General features: G+C 36.0%; 1 protein-coding gene across 1 annotated transcript in view; it reads right to left on the bottom strand.

Annotated features, from left to right (window-relative positions):
* RNF19A (ring finger protein 19A, RBR E3 ubiquitin protein ligase) overlaps nt 1-24631 on the bottom strand; it is a 59171-nt gene that overhangs the window by 3545 nt on the left and 30995 nt on the right. The window contains exons 3-9 of the mRNA XM_059042468.2: nt 17593-17801; nt 12195-12339; nt 11192-11354; nt 8083-8197; nt 7440-7601; nt 1345-1558; nt 13-156 (exon numbers count right to left, since the gene is read on the bottom strand). Of these exons, the coding sequence (XP_058898451.1) occupies nt 13-156; nt 1345-1558; nt 7440-7601; nt 8083-8197; nt 11192-11354; nt 12195-12339; nt 17593-17801 (1152 nt within the window). The remainder of the gene's footprint in view (nt 1-12; nt 157-1344; nt 1559-7439; nt 7602-8082; nt 8198-11191; nt 11355-12194; nt 12340-17592; nt 17802-24631) is intronic.

A 24631-nucleotide genomic window follows, 5' to 3' on the forward strand; every position in this document is an offset into this window, starting at 1 on the left:
TTTTTTCCTTACTTGTCCAATGGGATGTAGGAATTCAGAATGGATCCTGCCATTGCCTTGGTGCTGGCATTATCACTAACTGTTCCTAAACTGACTGTGCCAGATTCTCCACTTAGACTGTACCGTTCTTTCTGTACATCTGCTTGTACTTCCAACCTTAAAGAGAGGGGTATTAGAAAAAAAAATTACATATAATATCAACACTACTATGAGAATATCTTTAAATAATTTAGTAACAAGAAGCTATTTTAGAAACAACTATAAACATTATTTTTTTAAGTTTCCTTTTATTTGATTATTCAAATTCTACTGCAGCACACTGAACTAACTGTACCAGCCATCCAGATAAAATGGTAAAATTAGCTGTCTGTCAAGTAAGGTTATAACAGAGTAATACAAAAAGAACATAAAGGATTTTAACTTAAACATGCTCCAATATTCTTACTTATGATGTGGTGCTTTGCTTGCCATGCTTCAGTGCAAAACACCAAGTCGGAATACATTAAAAACCATTCTACATAACAAATCAGTGACTCAAAAAATCCTGGGCATCTATATATTAAAAATGGTTCCAAAGCCCTTGTGCAGCAATGAAGACCCAATGCAGCCAAAAATAAATAAATAAATTTATCAAAAAAAAAGAGACAAAATATACACCACTATAACTTAAGAGTTTGTGTTTAAAAGCACACTCCCTAAAAATAAGATAAATATAACTGATTTATCTTTTAATTCATGTACTTTCCCCTATGTTTAAAAAAAAAAAAACCCAAAGCTAATAAAAGTAAAGAAAAGTGAATTAAAGAGGAAACAAAAGAAGATAAAAATGCTTGAACTTATCCTACTTATCTACATGGCTTTGGGTAAAAGACTTCGTGAGAATTAAATAACTATTAATACATTAAAGGACCCAGGCAGACTCTCTTGGCCTCAGTTCGTGCATTTCTGGATATCCTGACTCCACCTGCTCCCCCAGGCTTCAGCCAGTGTCTCATTTCCGAACAGCTGTGGCCACCTCCAGAGGTAAGGTCCAAGCTTAATCACTGCCTTTACAGTATTCGCCGAAGCAGCTCTACCACTGACTCATAACATAAAATCTGAGAAATGCAGTGAGAAAAATGGCATAATGTTATCCCTTAGACTTGGTTTTTACCTCATCAAATCTCCTTACTCACTGTTTACCACTAAATTTCAGTTTTTGAAACCTTGCTGTTTTCAACCCTGACACAGTAGGATTTATACGTCATCATGCTTTGTGTTCAAAACTCTCCTCATCTATAATAATTAATAATTTGTAGTTAAGGCAAAAGCAAAACAAAACAAAACAAAGCACAGTTTTCTTACCTGTGAAAACAGTTTACCATGGCACTTCCTGAGAGACTCCCTGTGATACTGGCTCCAGCGAGCGCCATGGTGCTGGCTGTTTCACTCAGGTTGTCCCGGATGGTTCCGATTCGATCCATGTGGCTTCCACTTGCACTCAAACTGCCGGTCAAACCACCAACACTTCCCTCCCCTATGCTAGGGTTGTGTCTTGCTTCTGCTACTGAAGTTGTGTCTAAATGCAAATATTTCAAAGAAATTAAGTAAGTGTGATTATTGATTTCCCTCTCCATAAAGTCTGTCATGATTCAGATAGGACATATTTTCATATAAAGTATAAAACATACACAGGAATAGAAAAGGGTTCTGGAGTCAGGGACACATAACATAACCGTGGGATAAGAGTAAAGGGAAATATCTCATAGGGTAAAGTTGGATTAAGGACGCCCTCAGTTTTAAATGGTCACTACAGGAATACCTTGGAGATATGTATTGTGGGTTTGGTTCCAGACCATGGCAATAAAGCAAATATCACAATAAAGTGAGTCACATGAATTTTGGGGTTTCCCAGTGCATATAAAAGTTATGTTTACACTATACTATAGAAAAGTGTGCAATAGCATTATGTCTAAAAAAATGTACATACAGTGATTAAAAAATACTTTATTGCTAAAAAAAATGCTAACCATCATCTGACAACTCAGGGTTGCCACAAGCCTAAGTCTGCAAAAAATGCAATTAGTTGCAAAGTGCAATAAAATGAAGTATGCCTGTACTTTACAAGAAAATCGAGAAGATTTAGCAATTCTATAAAGAACCTGATGGTTGAAGAATTTAGCTGACTTTGAGAAAAATTATGTGACAGTTTTCAATAAGGGTGTCATTTAAAGAGCTTAGTATTCTCTAGGTCAATAAGAATGGGCCAAAAGTTGACTTCTTGATATATTCCACAGTTCCAACTGTTTACAAGCTATTTCAAGATCTGATACCACTATACTCCAATCTTACAGTACTTTTCACAGGCTTTATATTGGAGGATTTATTTATTTGCTCCAATATTTGAGTTCCTATTATATAACCCAAATCTGTTTCTAGGTACTGGGGACACAGTGGATCAAAGAGACGAACAACCTGCCCTCAAAAAGCTTACATTCTAGTTGGGGAGATCAATAAATAAAATTATATGGTGATAAATGCTATGAGAAAAAATAAAGCAGAGTAAAGGGGAGTGAGAAAAAGGCAGTGAGAGCGATGAGGAGTGCGTGTGCATGTGTGCACACGCAAGCACCTGTGTACTGTTTTATATAGTATGAGCAGAGAAGGCCTCTCTGATAAGGTAACACCTGTAGAGACTCAAAGGAAGTGAAGAGGTGAGCCATGAAATTATCTGGGGGAAGAGTATTCCAGGCAGAGGAAACTGCAAGTTTAAAAGCCTATAAGTGGAAGTATGTTTGGCATCCTCAACATTAAGGACAGGTGGTATAAGGGAAGAGTTCAGAGATGTAGCTCAGGAAAGACCAGAGGGGGACCAGAGGGGGACTTATGGGCCATGGTAGGGACTGTGGATTCCATACCCCCACCCCCGGTACAGTTAGAAGCACTGGGAGAATTCTGAACACAAGTTAGATCTAACTTATGTTTTAGAAGTATCATTATGTGGAATTGTGAGTGGAAGCTGAAAGCTGATGGGTCACTTAAGAGGCTATTACTATAACCCAGGATAAAAGAGAGTAGCTTGGACTAGTGGAATAGCAGTAGAGATGGTGAGAAATGGTGGAATTATGGCTAAATACTGAAGGAAGCAGCAGAACTTGCTGACGGATCAGACATAAGAGTAAAAAGCGAGAAGGGAGAGTCATCATCAGCAAAGGTTTGGGCACAGCAACAGCAAGAATGAAGAGGCTACTAAACAAGGGAAGAATGACTGAGAGGACAATAGATTTTAGAGTGAAGAGTCTGGTTACAGAGAAGTTAAGCTTGGAATTCTTGTTAGACGTTCCGGTGCAGCTTAGGTAGAAGAGTTAGATATACAAATTGAAGTTTAGAGGACAGTTCTAGCCTAAACATAAACTGAAGAGTGGTTTGTCTATATATTATTTAACAGAGGAGATTACCTAGGGAGTGAGAGTAGATAAAGAAGAGAAATCTGAGAACTGAGAGCCCTGGGAAACTCCAAAATTTAGAGGTTAGGAGAGGAAAATGAACCAGCAAAGAAAAGTGAGAAGGAGTAGCCAGGAGATATGATGAGATGAGAAGTGGTTATCCAGAAAACAAGTAGAGAAAATGTTTTAAGAAGGAGGGCATGCTTTACCATGTCAGGTGTACTGTTACAGTAAGATGAAAATCAAGAATTGACCACTATATTTGGTAACATGGAGGTGCTGGTGACTCTGCTTTGATGGAGTGGCAGAGAGGAAATTTTGGAATGGTAGGGACCAAAATCTGATTGGAGTGAGTTCAAGAGAGAATGGGGGGTAAGGAAGAGAACATTATCTTTGCTCATATGCCTGATTACAGGCAAACCTCAGTTTACTGCGCTTCAAAGATACTGTGTTGGGACTTCCCTGGTGGCGCAGTAGTTAAGAATCCACCTGCCAATGCAGGGGACACGGATTCAAGCCCTGGTCCAGGAAGATCCCACATGCCGTGGAGCAACTAAGCCCGCGCGCCAGAACTATTGAAGCCCGTGTGCCTAGAGCCCGTGCTCTGCAACAAGAGAAGCCACTGCAATGAGAAGCCCGTGCACCACAATGAAGAGCAGCCCCCGCTCGCTGCAACTAGACAAAGCCTGCGCGCAGCAACAAAGACCCAACGCAGCCAAAAATAAATTAATTTTTAAAAACTACTGTGTTTTTTTTTGTTTTTTAAACAAGTGAAGGGTTTGTGGCAACCCTGCTTTAAGCAAGTCTATCAGCACCATTTTCCCAACATCATTTGCTCACTTTGCATCTGTGTCACATTTTGGTAATTCTTGGAATATTTCAAACTTTTTCATTATTACTATATTTGTTATGGCGATCTGTGATCAGTGATCTTTCATGTTACTATTGTCATTGTTTTGGGGTGCCGTGAACTGCACCCATATATGACAGCTAACTTAATTGATACATGTGTATGTGTTCTGACCACTCCACCAATGGGCTGTTCCCCCATCTCTCTCCCTTCTCCTCGGGCCTCCCTATTCCCTAAGACACAACAATATTGAAATTAGGCCTTAATAAATGGCCTCTTAAATGTTTAAGTGAAAAGAAGAATTGCACATCTCTCACTTTAAATCAAAAGGTAGAAATGATTAGTGAGGAAGGTACATTGAAAGCCAGGGCAGGCTGAAAGGCTAGGCCTTTTGTGCCATTTAGCCAAGCTGTGAATGCAAAGGAAAAAGTCTTGAAAGAAATTAAAAGTCCTACTCCAGTGAACACATGAATGATAAGAAAGCAAAACAGTCTATTGCTGATATGGAAAAAGCTGTAGTAGTTTGGATAGAAGATCAAAACAGCCACAACATTCCCTCAAGCCAAAGCCTAATCCAGAACAAGGCCCTAACTGTCTTTAATTCTACAAAGGCTGAGAGAGGTGAGGACACTGCAGAAGAAAAGTTTGAAGCCAGCAGTGTTGGTTCATGGGCTTTAAGGAGAGAAGCCATCTCCGTAACATAAAAAAGCAAGGTGGGGCTTCCCTGGTGGCGCAGTGGTTGAGAGTCCGCCTGCCAATGCAGGGAACACGGGTTTGCGCCCCGGTCCAGGAAGATCCCACATGCCGTGGAGCGGCTGGGCCCATGAGCCATGGCCGCTGAGCCTGCGCTCTGCAACGAGAGAGGCCACAACAGTGAGAGGCCCGTGTACTGAAAAAAAAAAAAAAAAAACCACGCAAGGTGAATCAGCAAGTGCTGATGTATAAGTTGCAGCAAGTTATCCAAAAGATCTAGTTAAGATGCTTAATGAAGGTGGCTACACTAAATAATAGATTTTTAATACAGATGAAACACCTTATATTGGAAGAAGATGCTGTCCAGGACTCTCATAGCTAGAGAGGGGAAGTCAATGCCTGGCTTTGAAGCTTCAAAGGACAGGATGACCCTCTTATTAGGGGCCAATGCAGCTGGTGACTTGAAGTTGAAGCCAATGCTCATTTACCATTCCAAAAATCCTAGGGCCCTTAGGAATTAGGCTAAATCTACTCTGCCTGTGCTCTATAAATGGAACAACAAATCCTGGATGACAGCACATCTATTTACAACATAGCTTACTGAATATTTTAAGCCCACTGTTGAGACCTACTGCTCAGAAAAAAAAAAAATTCCTTTCAAAATATTACTGGCTCACTGACAATGCACCTGGTGACCCAAGAGCTCTGATGGAGATGTAGGACAAGATTAATGTTTTCATGCCTGCAAACACAACACCCATTCTGCAGCCCACAGATCAAGAAGTCATTTCAAATTTCAAGTCTTATCATTTAAGAAATATATTCTGTAAGGCTATAGCTGCCACAGACAATGAGTCCTCTGATGAATCTGGACAAAGTAAATTGAAAACCTCTGGAAAGGATTCACCATTCTAGATGACATTAAGAACATTCACAGTTTCATGGGAAGTGGTCAAAATATCAACATTAACAGGAGTTGGAAAGAAGCTGATTCCAACTGTCATGGATGACTCTGAGGGGTTCAAGACTTCAGTGAGGAGGTAACTGCAGATGTGGTGGAAAGAGCGAGAGAACTAGAAGTGCAGCCTGAAGATGTGACTGAATTGCTGCAATCTCATGATAAAACTTTCACGAATGAGTAGTTGCTTCTGATGGATAAGCAAAGAAAGTGGTTTCTTGAGATGGAATCTACTCCTGTCGAAGATGCTATGAAGACTGTTTTTTTTTCTCTCTCTCTTTTTTTTTTTTTTTTGCGGCACGCGGGCCTCTCACTGTTGTGGCCTCTCCCGTTGCGGAGCACAGGCTCCAAACGCGCAGGCTCAGTGGCCATGGCTCACAGGCCCAGCCGCTCCGCGGCATGTGGGATCTGCCCAGACCAGGGCACGAACCCGCGTCCCCTGCATCGGCAGGCGGACTCTCAACCACTGCGCCACCAGGGAAGCCCCAATGAAGACTGTTGAAATGACAACAAAGGATGTAGAATATTACATCCACTAAGTTGATAAAGCAGCAGCAGGGTTTGACAGGATCAACTCCAGTTTTGAAAGAAGTTCTACTGTGGGTAAAATGCTATCAAACAGCATTGTATTTTACAGAGAAATCATTCCTGAAAGGAAGCGTCAATCGATACAGCAAACTTCACTGTTGTCGTATTTTAAGAAATTCCCACAGCTACCCCAGCCTTCAGTAACCACCACCCTGATCAGTCAGCAGCCACCAACATCCAGGCAAGACCCTCCACTGGCAAAAAGATTATGACTTGCTGAAGGCTCACATGATGATTAAAATTTTTTAGCAATACAGTATTTTTAAATTAAGGTAGATACGTAATATATAGTATAATATAAATATAACTTTTATATGTATGGGAAACCCCAAAATTCATGTCTTGTTTTATTGTGATATTTGCTTTATTGCGGTGGTCTGGAACCAAACCTACAACATCTCCAAGGTATGCCTGTACTTCCCTAAGACAATTTCTTTAACGAGAACTGTGGGAATTTCTTTAAAAAGAACACGCACATTTTAAAAAGCTTATTAACTTGTACTCCTAATGGTAGTCTACGAGGGCCTTTATATGTTCCAGTTTTTGTTATAATTCCTATTTCTTTGAATAACATTAGGTTAAAGATATTTTCTGCTCATTGGGCATCTGCATTTCTTCTTTTATGAACTGCAGTTCTCTTTTGTCCTTTTATTACTGATTTGTAACATTTTACACAAAATTAAAGATTAAAAGTCTAGAATTTCTAAGACATTACATTTCCATCGGAGGTTACAGGTACCCAGAACCATTCCACCCTCTTTCATCCATTCACCTTTCCTCAGCAACTCATTTCTCTGATGTACTTCTGGGTGAATACTATTAGGGCTAGTAAGAGAGCAATGGGAATTCTGACTTGCATGTTACCTACAGCCTTATACTATTACTACTAGTAAGCACATTTTCTTCCCTTGCTGAAAGGACTTACCTACAGCTGTGTTTGTCCCACCAACATTTATATCATTTTCATCATCAAATTCAATCCTGACTCCTTTTCCATTGCCTGCTGAGACTCCACAACCTCCGCTTCGACAGAGAGAAATCGGAACAACACCATAGACATAAGCTAACATAATAGGAACACCAATACCTAAAGAGGAATTAAATTGGTCATTACAAACCAAAAAATAAACTACAGAAACACACATTTCAGGAAGTCTTTTCAAGAGAAGGTGTACAGGAGAAAAGTGTTAGGGTTCTGCAACTCTTGCCAAAAGCAGATTTACCCAACTATTAAAGGATGCAAGCAGATTCAAAGCTTCTAGCCTCAGGTGACACATATGAGGTTAAAAAAAGGATGTAAATCTTTTTTCTTTTTCAGTGCCAGGGCTCTAAACGGTATTTTGGTGGGGAGGAAGGGATATTAACCACTAATAATTTACCAACTATCCCTAAGGCTAGGCTCTTGAGTTTACATTACTTTTAACCAATATAGTTACAGAATGAGAGGCTTTCTGTAGGCTCAAACTGCCCCTAAATAAATAAGTAAATAAACTCACTCTCTTATCTTCAACAATATAATGCTGTTTTTCAAAATTCTTCCACAAAACTTTAATTTAAGCATTTCTTACCTACAGTTACTGCAGCTACAACTGGAGATACGATTACAGACAATGTTACACCACCTGCTATGGCCAAATTCCGTTTGTGCTTTGAAACATCCTTGCCTTCATATCGATTGTGAATCTTGAATTAAAAAGAAAAATGGAGGTGATGGGTTAAAGAAAAAACATATTACATATTTAATTTAAATGAAATAGACCTACATTTGTTAGAAGTTTAAAGTGATTTACCTTATAATTTCATAGTTAAGTGTCCAAATTCAAGGTAAACATATTATTGTTCTTAAACCATATTCTTATACATAATTTGCTCCTTATTAATAATTTGGTTACATAAGACAGTGATTTAATAGATTTTACTCTGTGTTTAAACAATCTTGAGTAAAAGTAGTCCTTATAATCTTATTCAAGAACAGTATAAATGATGTTTTGAGCAAAGAAGGAATTAAGAACATTATTTTCAACATAGTTATGAGTTGGATGTTTGATCAATAGGATTACTTCTAAGAAATGTATCATTCCACAGATTGCTAAATAAGCATCCCTAATTAGTAAATATTGGCTCCTAGGAGAGGTTTACACAGTCTTTAAAAAAAAAAAAACACCAAAAACCCTGACCTTAAAAAGCAGTACTAATAAGCAAACATCACTAAATAGAATCAATTTTTTTCTCAGATCCCTTTTTATGAAGAAAAATGTTATCAAATGACTCAGGATCCTGGGCTCTCATTTATAGCTCAAAGTAAGGGGTACAGAGAGAAAAAAAGAACAAATAATGTTGCCAGAGGACAGGAGTTAGATCTACCTGGCATCTTTGTAGAGTACAGGTGTTGTTAAAAAACAGAACTTAATATAACCATGAAAGTTACTTGTGAGATATTATATGAACTTCAGGAAAATAGCTCAGTATCTTTGTTCTTGTGATTTTCAAGGGCTAAAGCTAATAAAGTACATTTCCCCCTGTTTCAAGACAGATTCAAAACAGCCTCAAAAGTGTACAGGTAGTCTCTAAAGTAAAATACTTGACTTAAAAACAATATTACAGATGAGGCATAATAAAGTAATCTATCATTATTATGTGGTTATTTTGAAGTCTGTAAAGTACAATGAATCTTATGGGATGTATTAAACACTGAAAAAGCTGGGATGGGGAGGTGGGCAAAACATGCATGGGACAAGGAACATTTCTATTTCCTAGTCAGAATTCTGTTTCCGGGAACTGACTATATGTTCCAGGGAATGGGTCTCTACACTTCCTCAATAGTCCATACAGGCAGAGATGGCAGACCTTCCCAAAGTACCTTTCATTATCCTTCAGTACTCTAGCTAATACCTGTTCCTCGCCACCCCCATTCCTACAAAACTCAGCACTGAAGCAAAAAAAGCCAAAGCTACAAACTGATGGAGCAGACTTGCAAAGGCAGGCTGCCAGGAGAAAGAGTCTTCCAGAAAATTCTGCATCCTCAAGCACTGATGTTCAATTACAGTGATCATATCATCCCACTACTTCTGGTTCAACTTAATTTTTTCTGTTTTACTATTTTGTACCACATTTTCTATTTGTTATTGTAAAGAAAGGCTCAGCTTTTAGGTGTTTAACCCTACACACCCCAGAGAACACTGTTTCAATGGAAAACTAATTCATCAACTTGCAACCATTTGAGTACAGGTTTGAAAAAAGGAGACTTGTTACTGCACCTAAGACTGAACAATGAGGTAAATAATCTCTCCTCTATAAATTATTTGTAGGTGCATGCAGTACAACAGTCTTTCTTTCCCTTCTACTTCTAAGTATCTGAATAGTTTTGTTTTCAGCAAAACCTTGCTTTGGACAACTTATGAAAAATTATTATAATCAGTATTATGTTTGGGACTTTAAACAATTACCTTCTGAAATAAACATTTGGCCCATAAATATCTGTTTGTCCTCAGTCTCAAGCTAATTTTAAAAATAGTATGTACTGTTATTTCTGATTATAAAAGTAATATATGTTGAACATAAAAAAACATGGCTGTTGTATGAAAGAGGATCAGCCTTGTCTTGAGTCCTGAAAGTCAGAATTAGAATTAAATGAAACAATTAAAAGTAGGAAATGGATTCTGACTCAACATAAGAATTTTCTAACACTTACAGCTCCCTGGCAACAGAATGGGCTGCCTCATGAGTTGGTGGTTTCCCCATCACTGAAGTGCCCAAATGGATAGCTTGAAATTTATCAGGGATCTTATATAAAGAATTTGTGCATCTGGGTTTAAATCCCAGCTCTGCTTCTTCCTGTGTAACTAAAGATAAATTACATAAATTTTCCTAAACTTCAATATTCTAACATATAAATTGCTGTGAGGTTAAAATGAGTCAAAGTATATAAAACATCTACCACACAGTTAGAACTCAACAAATGTTAGCTCCCCTTTTAAAAATTCCTATACTTTGTTCTGCTTGGGTACAGGGTTGGGATTAGATAATTTCTGAGGTTACTTTTCAATTCTGATATTCTACTAATTTAGGCAGCAGCAGACTTCTTAGCCACTTTGTAAATTATCCCTTTAATCTTTCAAAAAAGAATTATTTGCTTAGCCAATGAAGTATCAGTCAGGCCAGTGGCAAGGATTGGGTATTCGGACTTTCACAAAATTGTTGTAATCTACAAAATAGTGTTTACTAATAGCAGTAATCCAAAGAAAAAAAAGCTCTGAACTGAAGTTGTAAATAATTCAGGAATTGGCTAATTATTCTTTGCCTGAGGGCATATGTTATTTCTCTATTAACCTTATAGACCTGACTTTACAAGGACATACCCACGAGAAAAAAAATGTCAGGTGTGGATTCTTTAATATTTTATATGTAAAGTTTATAATGCAAATGTACCGAAGTTTTCAGATTCAGATAATTTTAAAGCAAGTCTACTTTTTATGCATACATAAAAGCTTGCCAAACACTGAAAATTTATTACCTTATGAAAAAATAGTAACTTTTTACACTTAAGATACTAAAAATGACCTTTGTCTTTCAAAACAAACAAATAAAAAAACAAAACAAACACAAAGCAAAACCATCAATCCTAAATCTAAAGATTTAAAATAAGATAATAAATTTACAAGGAATCAAGCATTTTACCTTACGGCCCACATATACAGGAATGCCAATAATCATGGCAGGGATAGCAATGCCAGCTATTAAAGCAATTCCTACGGGAGCACCAACAAGTGTTCCCAGCTGCCACAATATTTTCTTCTTTCGGCTCCAGGGTTTCTTCCCCCAAAAAGTACATCCTGATGGACTAAAGGAAAAAACTACAATGTAAAGTAACTGTTGCAAAACATCACAGTAATAATTTACTACAATACATTCACCAATGACTATAAAAGCATTATCAAATTTAGGAACGAGGGTTTTTTTCCCCTTTCTTTGAAGTCTGAGTTTACTAAAAGCTAAAAAATCAAGGTAAGAACCACCATAAATTACATTAAAAGGATACTGATAACTGGGATTCAGGTTAAACATTTATCCCTAGTCCTCCATTAGCTTCAAAATCTTAGGTTAGTTTTTAAAGAGTAAATTAATGCAAAATATGCTTATTTTATCCCTGTTTTAGGCACATAATTATCTGATTATATCATAAACTCACTCTGTGGCCTAAATGTGGAAATTTATATATGAGAAAATTAAATGGAAATATTTATGACCTACCAAAATTACATGGGGTATTAAATGCTAACTTTCTAGTTTAACAAAAAACAAAGCCAGGAATTCCCTGTCAGTCCAGTGGTTAGGACTTGGAGCTTTCACTGTCGGGCCCAGGTTCAATTCCTGGTTGGGGAACTAAGATTCCACAAGCTGCGTGGTGCAGCCAAAAAACAAACAAACAAAACAAAGCCAAACAAAAAAAAAAAGAAGAAATTTCCATTTCCTATTTTTGACTAGTTATTAATCTCAAATGACTGACACATTAATTGGGTTCCTGTTAAATTTATGTAGCTAGAATAAAATAGATCTCTTCAAGTATCATATAAATTCCAAGCTTAAAAATACTAAAGATAATGCTGTTTCCAAAAAAAGTCCTTTTGTCTTACAAAATAAAATTATATTTAGATATAAATAGCCCCTTCTATAAGCTTACCTTAGATAATGTAAATCAGAGATTTCTTTCATACACAACCAACAAAACTCACAACCACAGACAGCACATGTCATGTGATTACAGCTCCCATCATTCATCTTTATTATATAAGCAGCACACCGTGGACATGGTTTTATATCATCAGCTATTAGGAAAATAGACACGTTTAGTATATAAGACTGATCTAAAAATAACAATTTCTAGTAGATAATCAATTATAGCACTGCCAAAATATCTTAACATGTATAGTTTGTTAACCGATAGCTTTAGCCTGCTAATTTTAGTATATGAAGCACTTTTATTTCCCTTCCAAGGAAAAGGAACGTATTTTACATTAAATTTTCAAACTGTAAACATTTTTCCAACACTAGCAGAACAACGAGAATAAAGAATAACAAAATAATAAAAAGAGAAATGAGAACCAAGGACAGCTCTAGGCAAACTGGGAACTATATAAAGTTTGTCTTTGTCCCTACCCCAAAGCTGTCTTCAATGAGCAGCACTTCAAGTTCTAGGACTTCTCTAACCACCTCCACTTAAATTAAATGTAGATATTCTGTATACTATTCCTTTAGTGAATGAATACTAACAGGAAGTGACAATTCGATAGTAACCTGAAGCACTACATAAAAAAAGCACTATGAGTTTACTTCTCTCTTCTAGGTAACATCAACTATAGGCACTGTAAAAACAATACAGGTATCTGTAGAAAAGCAGCCTTTTTCTCGTATTTTAATGCGCCTTGCAAAGAATCAGAACTCAGATAAAAGGGAGGAGGTAAGAAGATGTTAAGTAAGGAGTGTATGGTTATAAACACTTAATGGAAAATAGTTTCAGAATTTAAGCAACCATTTGTTGGTTATGCTCGTGACCTTTTTTTTTTTTAACATCCTTATTGGAGTATAACTGCTTTACAATGGTGTGTTAGTTTCTGCTTTATAACAAAGTGAATCAGTTATACATATACATATGTCCCCACATCTCTTCCCTCTTGCGTCTCCCTCCCACCCTCCCTATCCCACCCCTCTAGGTGGTCACAAAGCACTGAGCTGATCTCGTCCCTGTGCTATGCGGCTGCTTCCCACTAGCTATCCATTTTACATTTGGTAGTGTATATAGGTCCATGCCACTCTCTCACTTCATCCCAGTTTACCCTTCCCCCCTCCCCATATCCTCAAGTCCATGCTCTAGTAAGTCTGTGTCTCCATTCCCGTCTTACCCCTAGGTTCTTCATGATTTTTTTTCTTAGATTCATGACCGTTTTTAATTAGTTAACTTCGTCCATTTTATTCATTTATTCAAATGCTGTGGTATGCTTCGTGTATAGTAATATGGTTACAGTGCACAAAGATGCCAAGTTACAATCAAGTGGTACATAACTTTAGGAATCGCTGACACAGAATAAGAGTTATCTCAAATTATGCAACTATTTTGAACTTTGGCATCTATTTAAATAGCAACCAGTAATTATTTACTGTTACTAGTAATCACCTGTATTTTTGAACTACACATAAGACAGTTAAGAAAAGATATGTATAGTGCAAGCCACTGAATTCAAGTATTTGTTTCAATTTCTTACATGATAAGCATTAAGCTATATTCTATTTTCCTTTCTACAAGTTTTATGGTCAGTTTTACCTGTGCTTTATCAGTGAACTCAGGTTTCCTTAGCGCTTCATTTAGGGCCAAAGCTGTTTTTTAACTTAAGAACTGGTCGATGCTCACAATTAGTTTTAATGATTCAAACAATTTTGAGCAAACTGACAACTCTATGCAGCCAGACCAAAACACAATTACTAGAATATAAAAATTTAAAAATCCATGTCATGATTTAAATGATCCAAAGAACACAAAGTCTGCATGAAAATGTTTTTAACACTGGGCATGAATGAAAAATGCTGGCTTTTATAGCTAATATAATAGCTAGTACATTAAATTAAAGAAATGCTAATACTCTGCTTAAGTGGCATATTAACTGATAAACTTCCTCATTTCAGAGTATTCTCAAAGAGTAAATATCCCAATTAGAGGTGAGAGGAAAAAGACTCAGGCTTTGGCTCTGACATATGCAATCTTCAGAACAAACTGACAGGTGATATTCCCATTCATTTTCATGGTTCTAAAAACATAAAAAAGCCTTTTAATATGCTAAGATTACATGTTAGAGAATTAACACCATAAGCAATCTAATGATATGTGTCTCTTTATATATTTGTACTTGCATGCTTTCACTCTCTGTATACTTGTTTGTCTACAAAAAGCTGTTTTGTCTGCTTTGTCTCGTTTCTGGAACAACAAACTGGAAAAAAAAATTTTACTGTTCATATTAGATAATGTATTTCTCTCAAAATAGTTTCCAAATGCAAAAATTCTAAATAAAATTGTTTTAATGATTAGATGGTCAAATGATGCCCCACTCCCCAAGCATCAATTAATCCACAGCTCCTTTATACAAAAAAAAAAAAAAAAGTTTTCCATTTCTATTTAAAGTGTTTGGCAAAGCTTTTGTCTTTTTAAATTACTATATTTCTATTTTTTGTTAAAATATGTGCCATTGTCATATTAAGAAAAGAACTCTAGGTTACCAAATATTATGTTCTCAAAACTTGTTTTAAAACTCCCCTGCCTCTGCCACATTGCCTATAAAGACTTACAACAAAATGTTAACAGTGATTATCTTTAGGGGTGGTAGTAATAGGGGACAGAGGTAGGTGGAGAGCTGAGCCAATTAAATATATTTTTATAAAGGGGGAGAAACATGGCAACAAAAATGAAAAATATGTGTTTCATTTAAAATGCAGTAACTCAAAGTGTGTTAACTCCCTGGTAGCTATAAGAGTCTTGTGTAGATACAATACTGTCAGAGTTTAAAGACAAATATAATCATAATAGAAATTATTTAATGTACCATATAATTAAGCATACAGGTAACTGATTAGAAAGAAATAGCCAACCAATTATTATTATTATACCAAGCAATTATTGTTAAAAGTACAGATTTTTTTTTTTTTTTTTTTTTTTTTTTTTTTTTTTTTTTTGTGGTATGCGGGCCTCTCACTGTTGTGGCCTCTCCCGTTGCGGAGCACAGGCTCCGGACGCGCAGGCTCAGCGGTCATGGCTCACGGGCCCAGCCGCTCCGCGGCATGTGGGATCTTCCCAGACCGGGGCACGAACCCGTATCCCCTGCATCGGCAGGCGGATTCTCAACCACTGCGCCACCAGGGAAGCCCCCAGACTATTTTTTAATGTATCATGATAATGAGAGACCAAAAAATACCACGATACCTAGAACAACAGGAATTAATAAAACTATTTCAGATGGTAGTTCCCTTTCCTCTTGTCTTTCCGCAAGTCAGTGAAAAGCCAAGTTCAAGGTTTTAATTTTTTCATAGATTACACATCAAGGAAACTACCACTAAACTTTTGTTCTGAGAGCTTTTATTTTTGGAACACGGTAGGTGAAAATGCATGTACCTTATATTTTCAGAACAATGAGATAAGATTTTTAAATCAACATGGAAAAATTCCAAATGAAGTTTATTTTTTAAAATAATCACCTTGGGAGGGAGGCTATTCCAACAATGCTACTATTTAACTCAAATCATTTGGAAGTTTTTCTTTCATAATTACTTTCAAAGCTACTTTATATATATAAAAAGTCACACTCATGATCATATAAGCACATCTTACTTTGGATCCACACCAAACCAGTGATTCAACTTGGTATGTTACTCTAGGTGTTAAACTTAGCTGCAAAGGAACTTTTGGTCATCCCCAGAAATCAAACTCACATTAAAGGGATAATTTTAAGTGAATGTACAAGGGTTATGACCAGTAAGGCATTCCAGGATAGCACTGCTAAATAAACATAAAATCTCCCACGGTGACTATGAGGAAGACCAACATTCACGGGCATGACTAAATCATGATGTTTACTTTAAAATTAATAACAAAAGTCATCTCTTAGTCATTTCATTTCTTTTTTTTTTTTCTTTAATGATGGTTCAGATATATGCAAATCTCTAGCAGGGGACTGTGGTTTCTCTAAGTTTCCCTATCTCATATATCCAGAGCACTTACTATGAACCAGGAAATGTTTCAACCTTATGGACTTAAGTATTATTAGTATCTTTATCTTATAGATGAGGCAAGTAACTTGCTCAGGGTCACACAGAGAATAAGTGAAGAAGCTGGAAATCGAATCCAGACGATGATTCCAGAGTCCATTCTCCTACTCTGTATGTCTGTGTGTCTTGTAAGCAATAAATATCCATCCCCACTTAGAGAAGAGGGATATCATTTCCAAGGGGACCACTTAATAGCTATAGCTGACTCTACAGAGGACAGTTTGGGTATACACAGGTCCTCTCTGAATTGCTTCTGAACCAATACCTACAGATTATTATTACCACCTTTGGAGTTCTACCCCAAATCTTTAGGAAAGGAAATAAAACAAGTCAATCAGTGAACAAGCAAGAAAATCCATGTCCATTGTATAAAATATTAAGTGTTGAATTTAAAGTTTATTTAATTTTAAATTCAACTTTAAATATTAAGACTTTTTTTTCTAGTAGCATAAAGTACATGACTATTTTAATACACTGCTGGTAGGAATGTAAATTATTTTCTTGATAAATTTCTGTATTTTCCAAGTTTTTTCCTTTTATAATCAATGGAAAAAGTTAATATTTTTCTAAAAATGACTGAAGTTCCAATAAACAGTGAAAATTCTATGAATGTGAAATATTAGGTTTTTTTGAATTTTTATTCAAAGAACATTAAGATGGTCAGACTTTTAAAAAATTTTTTAAGATTTATGAGATGTATATGTTTGCTCATGTATAGATCTCCAAGTAATTTTAAAATTCCTAGCCAAAGACACAAAGTTCTTAGTATACTCCTCACTAAGGTATGATTCTGAATCCCTGATCCTGGAATTGGTAATATCTGTAAATAAAAATTGTATTTCACAAAACATGTAAATGAAAAGGATTCCAAAAATAAATACTGTTTTAAATCTGTAACTGGGTGATATTTATACAATGAGAAATAATCTCTAAGGGTAATATATTCAAAATTAATATATTTTTTAAAATAGTTGCTAAGCTTTGCATAAAACACCTTTATAAACATCAGTTTCAGACCATCTTCAGCTATCAGTTATATAAATTATCACTGACACTTCCTTTCTTCGTTTTTTTTTGGACAATAAAATCTTTCCAACTCAATACCACTTTCTTCTACAGAAAGAATGAGTGCTTCTGGGACAGAAATGCTAACACGTAAAACACTTTTGAAAACTGAAAGGATACAGGGACTGAATATTGCATTTTAAAATTAAAATAACTGGTGTTCTATATGTGTCAAATATTTACTAGAAGAAGTTAGATGTAAATACCTGCTGCTCCAGACTCTTGACTATAACTAATGGACGAAGAACGTATAGTTCTCAGACGTAAACTCTGGGCTCTCTCCTGTCGAGCAGCATCACAGGTCTGATTGGGGTGCCAAATCTGTTTACAGTGGTAGCAAAACTCTGTTCCACAGCCTTCTCTCCCACAAGTTAATTTTGGACAGCTAGCACATCCAAATGCTATCACAGCATACCTTTAAAGAACAAGAAAAAAGATTTAAAATGTGATGTAAAATAAGATACTCATTAAGTAAAAATACTATCCAATTTAAATGCTATTCCTGAAAAAGTTTTCTACTTATGCATGAGCTAACAGTCATAAACCCTAAAACTATCTATATCTCATCAATATAAAAATGGGGAAAAAATAAACAGTTCACAAATGAAGACATATAAATGCCTAAAAAAATTATTAAAGTTTAATTTTCAACTTTTAACTAGGACACCAAACTGTATACATAGCCTAGTCCTAATTTTATAAAAATTATATTAAGTTAGTATTATATGCACATAGAAAAGACTAAAAAGATATATACCAAGAGTCTTAACAGTAGTTTCCCTGGTATTAGGGTTTTTTCTTCTTTATATACTTACATATTTCTAATTTTTACAACTACTTGTTAATGCTAAAATCAGAAAGATAAAATAATTACCTATTTAAAATTATAATGACTATGGATCAGCTATACCTATCAGTTAATGGCAAATGAGGCCAATTCATACATTTTGTGAATATCTTGTGCTTATGCATAAATTCTCTTTTTTTTTTTTTTTTTTTTTTTTTTGTGGTACGCAGGCCTCTCACTGTTGTGGCCTCTCCCGTTGCGGAGCACAGGCTCCGGACGCGCAGGCTCAGCGGCCATGGCTCACGGGCCCAGCCACTCCGCGGCATGTGGGATCTTCCCGGACTGGGGCACGAACCCGTGTCCCCTGCATCGGCAGGCGGATTCTCAACCACTGTGCCACCAGGGAAGCCCCATATTTTTGTTTTTAAGATGCATGGCAGAAGTTGTCTTTGGTGCCAATCTCCTAATAAAAGGTATACAAACTTTAATTTCTCCATCAGGAAATTTGTTATTTTGCTTCAGATAAAAGACTGAGAACAGCAGATTTATGACTAATATCTATTTTCTGAGTTAATATTTTTGGCACTTTAAGAATTTCTGACTTAAAATAAATTCTGGGCACTCTTAGACATTTATCGCAGAGAAATGAAAACTTATGTTTACACAAAAGCCTGTATACAAATGTTTACAGCAGTTTTATTTGTAATAGCCCCAAAACTGGAAACAGCCCAGACGTCCTTCTTCAACAGGTAAATGGTTAAACAAATTATGATGCATATATACCATGGGATACTACTCAACAACAAAAAGGAACCACTGATACACTTAACAACTTGGATGAATCTCTGGGGTGTTATGCTGAGTGAAAAAAGTCAGTCTCAAAAAGTCACATACTTAATGATTCAATGTATATAACATTTTTGAAATGACAAAATTTTAGATACAGAAAACAGATCAGTGTTGGCCAGCAGTTAGGAATAGGGTGGGGTCAAGGAGCAGGCAGGAGAGAGGTGGATGTATTTAAAAAGAGCAATATGAGGGATATTTGTTGTGATGGAATTGCTCAGTACCTTGACTATGGTGGTGGATATGGATACACAAACCTACAGGTGATAAAATGGTATATAACTAAATACACACACAAAAATAAGTACAAGTAAAACTGGGGAAGTCTGAATAAGATAGGTAGATTGTATCAATATCGATATCCTAGGTGTGATATTGCTTTATAGCCTTGTAAAATGGTACCACTGAGGAAAACTGTTTGAAGGATATACAGAATATCTCTGTATTATTTCTTACAACTACACATAAATCTACAATCATCTCAATAAAACTTTCAATTAAAAAAGTCTAGTGTTTGGCTTCCCTGGTGGCGCCATGGTTGAGAGTCCGCCTGCCGATGCAGGGGACACGGGTTCATGTCCCGGTCCGGGAAGATCCCACATGCCGCGGAGCGGCTAGGCCCATGAGCTATGGCTGCTGAGCCTGCACGTCCGGAGCCTGTGCTCTGCAGCAGTAGAGGCCACAACAGTGAGAGGCCCGCGTACCACACACACACAAAAAAAAATCTAGTGTTTGAAACAGAAACAAACAAGTCATCTATGTATAAGAGGCTTTTGTAAATATAAAACCTTTTGCCTAGAAATTTAGGCGAGTTTTTCAGGGCTCCTCTTCTTACTGGAATAAAATTTAAATAATAGTTGTAACAGAGATTTTCATTGAATTTCAAGATAATCTATTAAATTATGCAAAATGTTAGGAGTAAGGAAGTTTCTCCAATTTTGGACCTCTTGCTTCCTTAGTATCTCACCCTTTAAACTTAAATTTTACATATGAAATTCCAATTTATTTTTGATAGGCCATTTTCCAATTACCATTGTCTATCATAAATGTGTTCAAACACGACTGAATTAAAGGCAATTTAAACCAACACAGGGTAATCTAGGAAAGTTCCATTTCCCTGACAGCTTATTCATTGCAGTCTCAATAAAAAGAAAATAATTCTTGAAACTCTTTATTTTCTCCCAAGTTATAATCTAAAGCAGTCTTTATAATAGTAGTAATTTCAGTGAAAAGGAAATGGCATTCTCTTCTAAACCTCTTCTCTATCCTACTTTTTCTTGAAAAAAGGAGGGAAGGCAAGAGACAGAATGGGGAAACCCGTGTGTGTGTAGGGGACTATGTTAAGACCAACTATATTTTTAAGTCAGTCACAATTTATAAAAGCAGAAGAAAAGTTTAGACTACCAAACTCCACTTCTACCACTTATTACCTGTATAATTTGTAAGTTACGCAATCTCCCTACAACTAAGTTTTCCCAAACATAAAATAGGGATTCACTAAAGTTTGGCTTAGCCTCAGTATTCAGCCAAAACCAGCTTCAGCTTTGGCCTTGACCTTTAGAAGGCCAAATAAGCAAATGACTGCTTCAAGACATTTCTAGTACCTCTGCATTTATGCTTGACTAATGACCATTATCATTTCTACATCTATATAAATAATGTATATCATTTAGACTGAATATTAATATCTGAATATTCATTTTAAAATAAACACCGATAGCCTTTCTAGACATAACAAAGTAAAAATCTTACTGCTTTATATGGTGAAATCTTACTGGACAACTGAAGTATAAATGTACACCGTGCTGCAAGAATAAAATGCAGTGATTCTTAGTGATGATTGTGAAAGCCAAATTTAGACACAAGCTTAAGAATTTTCAAATAATTAAAGAGGGAAACAGATTTTCAGTAAATATGATCATCGAGGTTGCTTTAACTAGATAAATCTAGGAAGAAAATATCCTTTCTGAGAAAACATTTATAAAAATATGTGAGGTAGATTAGCAGAAATTGGGCTATATCATAATTCTAACCTTTGTAGAGGCTGTTCAGTGTAACTAGCATATCACTAAGCAAAACTTTTAAGAACTGACTTAATTTCTAGTTAGTAATTTCTAGTTAGTGATTTAGGCTATCTAGAGATAGGCTTTCAAGAAAAAGCCCTTTTAGGGAATTCTTCACATCTTGACAAGAAAAAATAAAAGCAGAATGTCAATTTTGCCATTTCAAAATTTCACAAGTTCCAAAATCTGGCAAAACATCCATAAAAACATGAAGGGTTATGGCGAAAAAACTGAGGACTCGTATTTTCTTCTCAATAATCAAATTTCCAAAGAGCTTTATAAACTGCTTTAAGATGAAAATTACTTAAAGTTCTGAGTCTAGAGACTTAAGTTTGTTGAAAATGACTGCTTATAGATATCTATTTAGAATTTTTAAAATATGCAGTGTAATTACCAGGAGCAAACTAACAGCTGACATGTTAGCTAATTAGTTAATTACCATTCCCACATCATGTCAAACATTTAATATGATGGCTAATTTTTAAAAATTAATTCTTAAAATAAAATTTTATATTTATTCTTATATCTCAAAAGTTCATCACTGGTAATATTTGACTTTGACCTTGGATGAATACTGATTAAACATCTGGCCACTTGGCTTTTGTGAAAATGTAGGTTTTGATATATCTCAAAAATTAGGACATAATAGGGCTTCCCTGGTGGCACAGTGGTCAAGAATCTGCCTGCCAATGCAGGGGACACAGGTTCGAGCCCTGGTCCAGGAAGATCCCACATGACGCAGAGCAACTAAGCCCGTGCGCCACAACTACTGAGCCTGCGCTCTAAAGCCCACGTGCCTAGAGACTGTGCTCTGCAACAAGAGAAGCCACCACAATGAGAAGCCCGTGCACCGCAACGAAGAACAGCCCCTGCTCACCGCAACTAGAGAAAGCCCGCATGCAGGAACGAAGACCCAACGCAGCCAAAAATAATAAATTAAATTAATATTTAAAAATTAGGAATAACAAAATGTTTCAATAAAACAGTGTGTGTGTGTGTGTGTGTGTGTGTGTGTGTGTGTGTGTGTGTGTGTGTAGAGAGGGAGGCAGAGAAAGAGAGAGGATAGATAGGTGGGGGAAAGGAAAAGAGAGAATTAGTTTACAGCACATCATATGTACTCAAATGTTAGAGATAAAGTACATCAAACTTGTTTTATACTATTCTGCCGTATTTTTTTAAATACAAAAGCTAAGATGTCCTACCCCAGAGCTAAACATTTAAGTCTCATTCAATCTAAGCAAATTCCAAAGAAAAACAGGATTATCTTTAACAATACTAACCAAATATTTTCATGACTGTGAATTTTGATAACTATAAAAGTTAGGGTATTTTGTCTAGAACTTTTTCCTTATGCTAACAATTACTGAGTTTACTATGTAACTGTTCCGTTTGCATACACATTTAATCTTAGTAACTGTGTTAAGCACATTCTATTATATATTGAGCAATTAAATGTACCTAGCATTCACATATTTTGAAAACAGAATGTCAGGACTCTTGAAGATGATTTTCATTGTGTGGGAGCCAAACTTATTTTCCACTGGAGAACAGCTCTCAAATTATAAAGGAAGCAAATGGTAAAAACTAAATTAAATACAAAATAATATTTGCTTTAAAGAAAAATTTCAATGCTCTAATGCATTAGGTATTATTTGAGAAAATAACAGGCTCAGCAGAAGGTCACAGAAATAACTGAATAATACTAGTTAACTAAACATCTCTGATTTAAATCAAACAGTACACAAATCTTGGTTCAGAAGATGGTTCCATTTCCTTCTATGATTCCCTTATTTAACTCAGGTCTTACTTTCTGTCTCTATTTTTCAGCTGAAGATCTCTAGTTACTTGAAATGTATAAACCTTCCTACTTAGCAGCAGTGGAGGGATAGGAAGAAAGTGGGAAAGACAGAAAGGGACTGAAACAGGACAGTTTTTCCAGAAATATTTTCTATTTATTGGATTGTTAATAGGTGAAACATACTAAGAAAGAACTCAATGGTCAAGTTAGGGACACGCTAAGCAAAATTAAAGTACTTTTTTGTTTTTTTACTATAGGATTTGCTAAAATAATTTTAAACATACCAATAATGTATATATATAGTAAACATTGTTTTCCAAATTTATTTGACCATGACATGTATTTCCTGGGAGTGTTTCACCGTACTAGAGTTCCACAAATTAGCACTGAGGAGGTAGGAATACCAACTAGGGTCATATACTCTGCCTAGAGCAAATTCCTCATGAAGGAACAAGTTAAGAAGAACAAACTATACCAAACATGAAATGGAATCCTAAGAAAGATATAATAGTCTCAATAAAATTTTTAATTAAAAAATGAGAAAAAAGAAAAGAAAGATTATCCAGGAGTCCACGATAACTTTTCCCCCCAAAAGCACAAAGCTTTAACACAACCTTTAAAGAACAAAGAAAATATAATCAGAAATACCAAAATTACTTGATCCAGTTAAGGGGAAAAGTCAAGTTTTATATTCAAATCAATAGGCTCATGATTCCATTAGCAAGAAGTTACTATTATTCCGTGGAAAGGAGTGACTTAATTAATATATTTGAGAGACGGTCTAGACAAAGTGAGGCTCATCTCCTGGTTCCCCCTTTCAGGATCTGCTTTCCTAGAGAGGATGCTTTCTGTTCTGCTTTCCAGTACATGCTGTAGGGGAGGGGAGGTCTACGGTTGTAGAGAACCGCCCAGATTATTTGCAGAAGTCTGTCAAATTTCAGGGTGGAGTGTTAGGCCATTTGGGATGCATGTCTAAAGCTAATTTCCTTAGCTAAGTAGTAAGAGAAAGCTGATATGTCTCCTGTGTCTCATGTATCAACTCGGTTCTTGTTTTCTCAGACACATGTACTTGTTTCCTCGGGAGAAAATCAAAGTTGGACCTGTTCTCTGTTCTAAAAGGTTAGCCTACAAAAGCATTTCCAGCATGTCAAAAGACGGGCAAGTTATGGCTAAAACCCTTCTTTGGAGGATGGGAATGAGAGTCATAAAGATAGAATAAAATTCTAAAAATACATGTTCCTTAGTTCCTAAGCCTATGGTGCCACCCCATTATGAACAGTATCTTCCACCAGAGTAGTTATTATTTAGAGCCATTTAAATGTCAGTAAATCAGCTCAAAGCTTAACAAACCTGATTATAGTTGAGCACACTGCTTAAAAATGGTTTATTAACTGTTCCTAAGACATATGATTTACATTAATGGTATATATTCAGATTTGTTCATTCAATAACTCTTTATTGAGCATGCGGTTAACCTGTGGTTATAAAGAAAAAAATACTTTTTATTTTTATTTTTACTCTTGAGGGGCTCACAGACATTAAATCATTAACTATATTCTAGTATAATAAATGTTCCTGAATATTCAAAGCTCCCCAGTAAAGTCAGAAGCACTCACATGAGATGACATGGATAATGTGTGCTAGTAGAAGGGTAGTCTTAGCCAATTGAAACAAGTGATGACAGAAACCAAGATGCCAGTTTTTTACTACCTGCTTAGACAATGTACAAACTACGCCTCCTAGGCAGAGGT

The sequence above is a fragment of the Kogia breviceps genome, chromosome 17 (genome assembly GCF_026419965.1).
Source record: "Kogia breviceps isolate mKogBre1 chromosome 17, mKogBre1 haplotype 1, whole genome shotgun sequence".
In the NCBI taxonomy this organism is placed as follows: domain Eukaryota; kingdom Metazoa; phylum Chordata; class Mammalia; order Artiodactyla; family Physeteridae; genus Kogia; species Kogia breviceps.